General features: G+C 39.7%; 1 protein-coding gene across 3 annotated transcripts in view; it reads right to left on the minus strand.

Annotated features, from left to right (window-relative positions):
- The window catches only part of LOC111076699 (leucyl-cystinyl aminopeptidase), a 227,761-nt gene that overhangs the window by 57,900 nt on the left and 157,679 nt on the right, over nt 1–12,182 (minus strand). The window contains exons 6-9 of one of the 3 annotated variants that reach the window (XM_041593718.1): nt 8,291–8,471; nt 8,075–8,220; nt 7,870–8,020; nt 7,107–7,801 (exon numbers count right to left, since the gene is read on the minus strand). In XM_041593718.1, the coding sequence (XP_041449652.1) occupies nt 7,107–7,801; nt 7,870–8,020; nt 8,075–8,220; nt 8,291–8,471 (1,173 nt within the window). Of the gene's footprint in view, nt 1–7,106; nt 7,802–7,869; nt 8,021–8,074; nt 8,221–8,290; nt 8,472–12,182 lie in introns of those variants that run through there. The other 2 variants (XM_041593719.1, XM_041593720.1) reach the window with 2 other exon arrangements.

Raw genomic sequence — 12,182 nt, forward strand, 5'->3', positions numbered from 1 at the left:
TCCAGTTTTAACAGCCACAACTCCTGAAGAATAATCTTAGCGACGATGACTAGCGGCGACAGCAGACCGATTGGATCGAATAGCGATGATAGCGGTGGATAAGATTGTTCGTTTTGTGGTGGTGGCAAAGATTTCCTTGGGAGTGAAGGTAAAGCTAAATACATCAATTTGTTGATGCCACGTTACGCCGAGTGTGCTACTACTCTCATTCTCTGATGTGTTTAGTTTCTTAATAGAGTCATCTTCCATCACGCCTGGATGATTGGAATGCCATTTGCATAAGGGAAACTGACCATAAGCGAGGGTAGCTGTGATTTCTGTTTTGAGTTTGAGAAGAGTTTCTATTTCATCAGCCCCTCCCAGAAGATCATCAACATAAAACGCCTTTTTAACAGCCGCAGCTCCTAAGGGCCACATATCCTTACAATCATCCGCCAAGTGATGCAAACTACGAGTTGCGAGGTATGGGGCGGACGCGGTCCCATATGTTACGGTATTGAGATGATAGGTTTGAAGCTCGGCATTTGGGGACGTTCGCCACAAAATATACTGGAATTTTCGATCCTTCTCCCCCACAAGCACCTGTCTATACATCTTAGTGACGTCAGCAGTGATGCCGAACCTATGCATGCGGAATCGTAGCAATTGCAGGTACAAATCATCCTGAATGGTCGGACCGACTAACAGAATATCGTTAAGTGACTTCTGCGATGTTGTACGGCAAGAAGCGTCAAATACGACTCTGAGCTTCGTCGAGGTGCTGCTTGGCTTGAGAACGAAATGGTGAGGAATGTAATAATGTGGTTCCTCTAAGTTTGGCTTCGGTACTATGGACATGTGACCAAGACTTTCATATTCCTGCATAAACGATAGATACTGCGAGCGAATCTCCGGTAAACGAGCAAGACGTCTCTCAATGGCATAAAATCGATTACGAGCTGTATCGACTGAATTTCCAAGAGAGTTTGGGTCTTCTTGGAATGGCAAGCGCACGACAATTCGCCCACTGGCATCCTTCTGTGTTGTATCCCTATAGTGTTCCTCACAGCGACGATGAGTTGGGAGACTTTAAGCTCTTGAATCGCCGATTAAGTCAACCTTCCATAACTGCTGTAAGTTTTTGTCGATCGCCTCTTCTACAGTCACCAAGCACAACGATGGCTGTATATTCTGCTGGCGTTGGTACCTCCCAGCAACAACCCAACCGAACAGAGTCTTCTGCAACGTGGGAAGATTGGGACCAATGCGAATCTGGCCAACAGCAAGAGCTCCATAGAAGGCTTCGGTTCCCAATAACAAATCAATGCGCCTAGACCTAAAGAACGATTCATCTGCCAGTGGAGTATTGGCAGGTAGGTTCCATTTTGATATGTCGATCTCACTATCTGGCTGGTAGGCAATGTGAGAGGTTATTCCGAACTGGAGAGTTAGCTGATAGCCAGATGTGCGCGACTTAATAGAAGTCGTCGTACGAGCCTTAAGGTTAGTAAGGGACTCTCCGATACTGCGGATTCCGATGTGGTGCTTTTCACGACGAAGGCGAAGTTTTTCAGCGAAGTTCTCGGTTACAAAATTAACCTGCGAACACGAATCAAGCAATACTCTACCAAGTTTGTATTCACCTGAGACATCCTTGACCAATACCATCGCTGTCGCTAACAGTATCTGATCCTCTGCTGCTACTTCCATGTGTGAATGAGACGCTGCTTGATGAGACTGACTAGCAGTAGGTGGCCAGGAGGGTAGCGATGATTGTGTTTCTTGTGCTGGAGTTGAGGTTTGTCCTTCTGACGATTGTGGTGTTTGTTGCGGCTGAGAGTGATGCAAGGTTGAATGATGATTCCGATTACAGGTACGGCAACGATGAGTCGATGAGCATTGTGCCACTCTATGGCCGTTTCCAAGACAATTGATGCAGAGACCGAGGCGTTTCACATTATCGAACCGTTGATTGCTGTTCATAGCCTTGAACTGCGAACAGTTCGTAATTTTATGACCAGAACTAGAACAAAGGGTACAAGACAAATTAGTAATGGCAAACGATGAGGTTGTATGGTGATTTGAATGACGATTGGACTTATTGGTTTCAGCCTTTCGTTGCGACGAAGTACTAGCCGAGGTTCCAGACGAATGGAGAAACTGACAGTGGCGTTCCAACAACTGTGTGCATTTTAGCCAGGTCGGCAGAGTCTTGTAGTCCAGCGATTCCTTCCACTTAATCCGAGTTGGCTGATCACACTTCTCCATAACTATATATATGAGCATAGCTTGAGCAATATTCTCAGGTTTGCCGATGGATTCCAAAGAGCTGAAGATAGCGGAGGCTTTATCCACTAAACTACGAAGCTGCTGACTGTTAGCCCTTTCCACAGGTTGTAGTGCAAACAATGATTCGATTCCTTCTAGAAAAATAAGAGTAGAATTGTCATAACGTTCTTTGAGTTTTTCAAAAGCCTTCGGATAGTTTTCGCTGGTAACCTGGAATGCCTGAACTGTGTCTAACGCCGGCCCCTTTAGGCAGGTCAGCAAATAATTAAACCTTTCTATGTTAGACAGTCCAGACTCACGCACAATAAGTTGATCGAACGAATTTATGAAATTCTTATAATTCTCATAAGTGCCGTCAAACGTAGGCAGCGACAACCTCGGCAACGATGACCGCACTGGCGGCGGGTGGTGATCCGGCGTCAATATGCTAGCGTTCAGATCTCCTCCTAGTTTTTCCTTTATGGATAGCTTTATTGCTATGTAGGTATCTTCCAAGTCCGCACGTCCTTCATCGTTCGGACTAAGATTCTCGATGTCAGATTGAACGTTTAGAATTTTCTTGAAATACGTTTCCAAGATGCTCAAATTGGGTTTTCCGATTTGCCTTCCACCACAGATTTGATACGAGAAATATTGCGCTTTATATTGCTCCGTTGGCGTTTCAAATCTTCGAGCGTCGTCATTTTGTTGTGTAGTGTAAATTACATGCACACAGAACTAGAGATTCCAAATTCAAATTCACGCAACAACAGCAAGCAGGCACCAGATCAGCAGCAGCAAGAGAACAAATTTAGAAGCGAGCGACGGCGACAAAAAAAAAGGGTTTAGCGCAATTCCAGTCCAGAGAGTGAGCAAAAATTCCAACGACGGCAACGAAAGCGAAAGTGAAGCAGAGAAATTCGAAGAGATAGATAACTGCGTTGACCGATGGACCACAGCAGGTAGCAGCAATGCAAACGAAGAGCGCAAGCGCCGTTAAATGCGATGTGGGTGATAAGCGAATGATAGAATTAAGCGAGAATGGCGAGAGCACAGTGAGAGGTTGATGAACCCGCGATCGATCAGTTCGCTTCTGATATGATTTTCAGAAATTTCGATGGCGACTGCGAGACGAAACGAAAGTGTAGTTGTTGCACTTGCAAATTATGTACCGACGAGGCTGTTTGATGGAATATACATAAAATGCGAGTAATTTAATTGTTCACAGAAATAACACACGAGCCCCACGTTGGGCGCCAAAATGTTTGATCGAGGAGCGTTTTCCTCAATATCGTTGTTCAAGGATGGGGGTGTGTCAATCTCCAAGTGAGCTAATTAACTCGATGCGAAGAAATCTGCTGGAATCCAATAATAATCCGAAAAGTCGAGGGGGTTCAGTTGAGTGCTAGCCAATGACTATTTATTTGGTTTCTAAGTGCATGAGCACTGAGCATAAGCGGGCTTCTGTGTGGTGAATTCAATTACAAATTTAGTGCAAGAGCGTAACAAAGAGAGTAAAACATGAGCGTAAGGTACTACAAGGCGAGGGTCATTTAAGTGATTATTATATTATATTATGGCCTTAAGAGTTTGATCGAACAGTCGCTGATCATAAAATTTCTACCATCTACGATGTCCCACATATTATAAAATCATTACGAATTATCCAAGTGAAAAATTGTATCGGAATACCTGATGGACCAGTGTCATGGAAAATAGTTAGCAAATTGTTTGAAATTGATGCCAACAACTCTGTTACAAGATTATGTTCCAAATTAAAACGTAAGCATATAGACCCTAATTCATTTGAAAAGATGAAAGCGAAATATTCTACACAAGTATTTAGCCACACGGTATCCTCTGCAATCAAAAACATTAATTGAAAATCATATTAAAATGATATTTTCTTCGAAAGGGTAAATAAAATGTTTGATTTCTTAAACAGCAATAACACTATTCAACACTAGAATAAGGCTGTGGCCCAAAATATAGATTCTTATAGATTTCGGGGCTTACAAATTTTTAACGAATTATGTTTTTTTTATGGTGTAGTTTTTTTTAAAACAATTTTTTTAAATCTTATATTTTTTTTTTTTTTCTCAGAGGTAGTGCTTCTATTTTTCACATAACTTAAGTATCTTATATCTGGTTGCATACAACTTTACAGTTTTGAAAAGCTGCTAAATGCAACTATAAATCGTACCCAGACACTTTGTATCAGCAGCTTAACGCCTGGAAGATATTAAGCTTTCAAATTCAAATTTCATCATTTTTTGCGGTATTTTTTTTTTCTCGAAATTTTGACTTTAAAAACTCGGGAAAAGTCGAACAAAAAACATTTCTTGGCTAAGTTTTAGATAGACGCATTAATTAGGCGTCTTTTAAGGTATTTTTCATTAAAATCTATGGATAAACGGTGGAGCTAAAATTCGTTAACCAAACCTCAAAATGAAAAAATAGACAAAAAATACTTTTTGGAAGGGCCCAACTGCCAATTGGAAACAAAGCAAACGAAAATTGGTTGAATTTTTGGTAAAAAGATATAAGATACTTAAGTTATGTGAAAAATAGAAGAACAACCTCTGAAAAAAACCATGAAAAAAATACCAGATTTTAAAAATTCTTAAAAAAAATTTACACAATAAAAAAAATAATAAAGTACTACAAAAATTTTTATATCCCGAAATTGATCAGAAAAAGTCATTTTGGTTCACAGCCTAAATAAAAAGTTCAATTTTGTCGAGTAGTGTAATCTAACAACCCAATGAAGTCTGCTTTAAACAAAACAGCAATGTGGAAAAATATCGCGCGATTTTTAACAAAAGAAATCACCGCCTGCAACGCTTTCCAACTTCTTAAGGCCATCGACGAATATGTTTTACGAATTGACTCCTTGGAATTACATTGCAGCGCTCTACATTCCTTATTATATCCGTACTAAAAAAGAGTTAAGGGGTATATTAGATTTGTGATATAAGTGGATGTGTGTAACGCAGAGAAGGAAACGTTTCTGACCCCATAAGGTATATATATTCTTGATCAGCATCAATAGCCGAGTCGATATAGCCATGTCTGTCAGTCCGTCCGTCCGTCTGGTTTGTCGCCTAGATCTCAGAGACTATAAGACATTGAGCAACCAAATCTTCTTTCCAGGCTAATTTTATATCACACTGCTACAAGTGTATTTCAAAATTTCGCCCCGCCCCCTTCCGCCCACCCCTAAGGACGAAAATCTGTGGCAGCGACAATTTTGAAGATACCAGAAAAGTAAAAGCGTAGTATCGTAGAGAATCATCATATCTACCAGATTGCCGAATCTGAATCAGATCGGATCATTATTATAGCCAGAATAAAGAAATTTTTTTCAGTTGCTTTCCTCACCACCGTCAGCACGAGACCACGTTACTCATTCTCTTTCTTGCTCGCACACACTCTGCCCTGTGCTATGCGCGACCTTTGCGGACAAGATTTAGAATCTGCATTTCAGATGTGGAATCAACATTGTAGATGTAGATGAAGATAACAAATGTAGCAAAAGAGGTCAAATGTAAAAATATTTTAAAATTCTACATAAATCATAAGTTCAAAAATTTATATACTGACTGAGTAGGGCTATAAGAATAGAATGGAGTCCACAGAAGCGACTCACACGTTCCTTCTCGTTTTTTCCTTATTACATGAGAGTAAGAATCCGGTATTTCCCGATGTAGTATCACCAATGGAAACGGTGCACATAATTTCACATTCTGGGAATTTTTTATAACGTTAACGTTAACATAACGTTTTAGTCCGACAAAAAAATATTAATCTGTCGGCCGAATTTACCGCTAAAAACCTCCTATAAATAAAAAATAAACATTTTTCGACATATTTTCAATGTCAAAAATCATATAAAAAAGTGTGCAAATTGTGACATTTTCTTCAAAAACACACCTAATTATGTATACATTTTGTGTAGGCAAAAATAAAACTTTGAAATTCCATTAAAAAATAACCATAAATCGCGGTCCATCGAGGGTATGTTTTCTCGCGATTTTAGGAGCATAGGCCCGTATATCGAACATTTACCAAAAAATGTAAGCCCCAAATCTATCAGAAAAAGTAGGATTGGTTCCTTTAGGGAAAAAAGTTAAAATATTGTCGAGTGGTATAATTTATTAATTTTATTCCCGGGACTTGTTATATTAATTTAAGTGAAAATACAAAATATTTTGATTGCATTTCTTTCCCGAAAGAATGGATATATCCAATATTGCGGAACCCTTTAAAATTCTATATCAAGTGCAAATTATCCAAAGCGCTTACTCAAAAAAAGAATTTCCCCACCACTTTTCGACTGAGACCTACTACATCGTGGCATTGAATATGCTGTGATGAAAATTATATTTCGGCTGTTCAAAGTCAAAAGATTTTATTTGTTTGCGAAAATATTTGCCATAGATACGGATAGTTGTAAAGGTCTAAATATAAAGCTACATGAGTAGCTTGCGAATCTTCCCTTCTTTTTCTATACTTACTGTCTAGATGGTCTCTTGCTCTTCAAACGAAACAATTGTTTTCAAATGTCTAAAAGCTTTAATAAGTGAATTAATGTTTTTTGACGTAAGGCGGATTTACGATATAGCGCTTTACGCTCGTAGACTCGCATGAATGATCTGTATGACTATGTGTCATTGAGATATATATGTAGGTTAATGGGTCGGAGATGCTTTATTCTTTGCGTTACTGAGGTTTTGCAAACTTTTGATTTTTGCTTATTTTATATCAAAATTAAATCAGCAACTGCTTAATATAAAAAATACGAATGTTATATCGACTATGGTAATCTTATTTATTAGTTTTGAACATATAGTACTTACCTGGTATAAGTTGGTATTGCTGACCTGCCTTTAGCAGTTTGCAAAAAATTTGATAACATATTCCAATTTTGTTGATCATAATTTACGGGAAAAGGACCAATTTCTTCTTTATTTATAATAATAAATTGATTTTTGTCAGGCAGATTGGCTATGTTTATTTGCTTAGTCCTATTCATCCACACATTAGAGGTATAATTCGACAAGCTAAGAGTGTCTGGACGACTAATTAATATTGGAATCCACCATAGCATTTTTTCCTTCTCGGGTACGTCATGAGGCCTTTCCCTAAGATACACTTTTTGTTTTATTATTGCAGTTCTTTTGTAATAGTCTCTATTAACAGATATAAGCGGTAAGCGATTTTGATTGATCCATGATTTCGCAATATATGATATATTGAAGTGACTGTCAAGTGTTCCATCCCTAATTGCTTGGTTGGATAGTACAGCCCAAAGGTCTTCCCCGATATATGTTTTATATTTATATTTTAAAATAAATTTGCGTAGTCCATTTTGAAATGTAACTTTCCCCAATGTAAGATTAAGCATTCGAAAAACAAGCTCTGTTTTGAATGATTCGGTTTCTTGTTTCATTCCAGTAATCCGTGAATGAGGATATCTTTTGCTTAGTTCATAGTACAAAGAGTAAAGAATTGTCATAGGATATTTTCCGTTAAACTCCACACCACCATCTATCTACGCGCATAGATTTCAAATTAATGTACATCATTTACAACAAGTACATCATTTCTATGTTAACTTACCGTCATAACGAATTCTGCTGCTAAAAAACTGGTCAAAGCTTTGTTCAAATTTGCCTCACTCCACCATTCGGGAGTAATCCACGAACCAATCCACTGATTTACAAGCTCGCGCGCCAACACTAAATACCCCTTCTTAAGAAGTTCAGTCTCTCTAGAAGAACAAGTTTGATATTGTATCGAACTGACTTGTACAAAAACATGTTACCTCAAGGTCAGTATGCCCCAAACTCCTATAGAGTTTGCGGTTGGTAAATCCGGAATTGCAAGCACATCAATTTTAGACAATGGAATTGTTAAATTAAAATAAGCGTTGATAGTTTTATATATTAATACAACCTTCTCGTGGATTTCCTAAAAAAAATTTGAAAACGACGGTAATAATTGTAAGTTTTTTGTCTAATTCCCATTAAGAACAACTCACCTTTGAGTCTGTGTCGAATTTGTTACTCCAAATATTTATAGTTGGCGAAGGTAGACTGTATGTTTTATTTATAGGATCAATATTCAACCGCTGAAGTTTTGATACTACAAATCCAAATGTAAATGTTGGCATTGGCGGTGTTTTTACAAAATAATCCAACATGTAGTTGTTTAAAAAAGGGCTGCAAAAAAACTTTATTATTATATATATAAATATATTTTTAGTATAGATCTAACTCTTGACTTAAGAAGAATCCAGGGAGACAATAAATAAAATCATACAATTTTTTTCAAATTGTAAGTTTTAGGTTTGCTACCACGAAAAGAAAATACACTTTTTATACCCGTACTCAAAAAAGAGTTAAGGGGTATATTAGATTTGTGGTAAAAGTGGATGTGTGTAACGCAGAGAAGGAAACGTTTCCGACCCCATAAAGTATATATATTCTTGATCAGCATCAATAGCCGAGTCGATATAGCCATGTCGTGTCTGTCTGTCTGTCTGTCTGTCTGTCTGTCTGTCTGTCTGTCTGTCTGTCTGTCTCGATGAGCGCCTAGATCTCAGAAACTATAAGAGCTAGGGCAACCAAATTTGGTTTCCAGACTCATGTGATATCCCACTGCTACAAGTGTATTTCAGAATTTCGCCCCGCCCCCTTCCGCCCCCACAAAGGACGAAAATCTGTGGCAGGCACAATTTTAAAGATACGATAAAACTAAAAACGCAGTATCGTAGAGAATGCCCATATCTACCAGACTGCTGAATCTGAATCAGATCGGATCATAATTATAGCCAGAATGACGAAATTAATTTTCAGTTGCTTCCCCTGCCACCCCTCCAACAAACGACAACGAAACTCATTTTCCTTCTCGCTCGCACACTTTACCGCGTTCAGTGCGCGAGCAACCCCTAGCGGAAAAGATGTAGAATATGAATAGTACATCTATAATCTACATGTTAGATGTAAAATATACATTGTAGATGTAGATGTAGATAACAGATGTAGCAAAAAAATTTAATATGTAAAATTTTTTTTTATACCCGTACTCAAAAAAGAGTTAAGGGGTATATTAGATTTGTGGTAAAAGTGGATGTGTGTAACGCAGAGAAGGAAACGTTTCCGACCCCATAAAGTATATATATTCTTGATCAGCATCAATAGCCAAGTCGATATAGCCATGTCTGTCTGTCTGTCCGTCTTGTTGAGCGCCTAGATCTCAGAGACTATAAGAGCTAGGGCAACCAAATTTGGTTTCCAGACTCATGTGATATCACACTGCTACAAGTGTATTTCAAAATTTCGCCCCGCCTCCTTCCGCCCCCACAAAGGACGAAAATCTGTGGCAGGCACAATTTTAAAGAAACGATAAAACTAAAAACGCAGTATCGTAGAGAATGACCATATCTACCAGACTGCCGAATCTGAATCAGATCGGATCATAATTATAGCCAGAATGAAGAAATTAATTTTCAGTTGCTTCCCCTCCCCCTTCCGCACACGACAACACAACTCATTTTCCTTCTCGCTCGCACACTCTGCCGCGTTCAGTGCGCGAGCAACCCCTAGCGGAGGAGATGTAGAATATGAATGGAACATGTACAATCTACATGTTAGATGTATAATAGACATTTCATATGTAGATGTAGATAGCATATGTAGCAAAAAAATGTAAAATGTAAAATTTTTTTTTTTTTCTAAAATTCTAAAAAATCATAAGCTCAAAAGTGTATGTATATACTGACTGAGTACGGGTATAAGTAGAGTCGTGTCCCCAGAAACGACTCACACGTTCCTTCTCGTTTGGTTTAAAAAACATAAAAAAAAATAATTCGTCGGTTTCTTCAAATAATATTGAAACTAAGAAACTAGTGTTTGATCGAGGAGCGTTTTCCTCAATATCGTTGTTCAAGGATGGGGGTGTGTCAATCTCCAAGTGAGCTAATTAACTCGATGCGACGAAATCTGCTGGAATCCAATAATAATCCGAAAAGTCGAGGGGGTTCAGTTGAGTGCTAGCCAATGACTATTTATTTGGTTTCTAAGTGCATGAGCACTGAGCATAAGCGGGCTTCTGTGTGGTGAATTCAATTACAAATTTAGTGCAAGAGCGTAACAAAGAGAGTAAAAATGAGCGTAAGGTACTACAAGGCGAGGGTCATTTAAGTTATTATTATATTATATTATGGCCTTAAGAGTTTGATCGAACATCCCGGCCCCGTTGAAAGGATTGCTTTCAAACTACCGGAAGAATTGCCAACTTGTGTACTGGCCTGCAGCAAGTTCCATTCGCGGTGCGGAGGTGCACCACGCGTACACGACCATCCCTTCCGAGCACTGTAGACTGCACTCGGCCTAGTTTCCAGCGTAGTGGGGGCAGGTTGTCCTCATGAATGATGACCATTGTGCCCTCAGTGAGATTCGTTGAGGGTGCTGTCCATTTCGTGCGAGATCACAATTCGTTGACGTAATCCATCGCCCATTGCTGCCAAAACCGTTGCTTGACGGCGGTGATCATGTCGTAGCGGTCCAAATTCGACAACTTGACGTTTTCGAGGGATCTCTCAGGCAACGAACGCAATGATTCGCCAACCAAGAGGTGACCAGCCGTAAGAGCGTTGAAGTCGTTCGGGTCTGACGAGAGTGGTGATATCGGGCGCGAGTTAAGGATGGCTTCTATCTCCACTACGACGGTGCTCAGTTCTTCAAACGTAAACCTTGTGTTTGCCAATGTTCGATTCAAGAGCCCTTTCGCACTCTTGACGGCCGCTTCCCAAAGGCCTCCGAAGTGAGGTGCCCTGGGAGGAATAAAGTGGAAATTAATAAAATCTGTGGCGCAAAATCTATAAATTTCATCTTGGGTCTCCTTTTTGAACATAAACCTTTTGAGTTCAAGCAGTTGATTTGATGCCCCGACAAAATTAGTGGCATTATCGCAGAAAATGTCTGCCGGAAATTTTCGACGACCTCCCATCCGCTTCAATGCATTCAAGAACGCCTTCGTTGATAAGTCCGAAACTACTTCAATGTGAACGGCTTTGGTGAGAAGGCAAACGAACACGGCCAAGTACGATTTTGTAGGCCCCTTTCCTCGAATCCGTAGATAGGTATTAATGGGTCCACAAAAATCCACTCCACAGCGTTCAAACGGTCGGGCAGGAGAGAGTCGAGATGGTGGTAATGAGCCCATAAGTTGGTGTAGCAGCTTTGGTCTGTAGCGAACACAGTGTACACAGGAGCGGACAATTCGACGTGCCAAGTCTCTGGCGTTAACGATCCAGTATTCCAAACGAATGAGAGCGACTAAAGCCTTAGGGCCAGCGTGATAGTTGCGAATATGCAAGTGACGAATATAATTCCAAACAAGTTTAGACTGGCTAGGCAGCAGCAACGGATGTTTTTGACCGTCTGGTAGGTCTGAATATTCCAATCGTCCACCAACCTTGACGAGCTCGAATCCATTTACGAGTTCTAAAAAGGGAGTAAGAAACTTCAAACTACTCTTCAATGGTTTTTGCTTCTGAAGTAAACGAATATCTTCTGTGAAATGAGTTTGTTGAATGTTCCAAATAAGGCAGTGCGACGCAAAACGAAGCTCATTTGGTGTCGGTGAGAATGTGGTAGGCGTCGATTGCTTCCGACATCTCTTTATGAACCTTACCATCCAGGCAATGAGACGAAGACTATGACTGTACGAGCTGACATTATCGACTATCTCGAGGATATAATTTCTCTCCTGTACCGCGGTGAACATGCTTTTCCGCTTCTCCGAGTTGACCACGTCCATGTCAATGACAAGCTGTTTACTGCTGGTGGGCCATTTCAACGAATCTTCCAGCAGAAATAAGGGACCAGAAAACCATGTCGATTTGATAAGCTCGCTAACGTTGCAGC

Source organism: Drosophila obscura, unplaced genomic scaffold (assembly GCF_018151105.1).
Source record: "Drosophila obscura isolate BZ-5 IFL unplaced genomic scaffold, ASM1815110v1 contig_198, whole genome shotgun sequence".
NCBI classification, from domain to species: Eukaryota; Metazoa; Arthropoda; class Insecta; order Diptera; family Drosophilidae; genus Drosophila; species Drosophila obscura.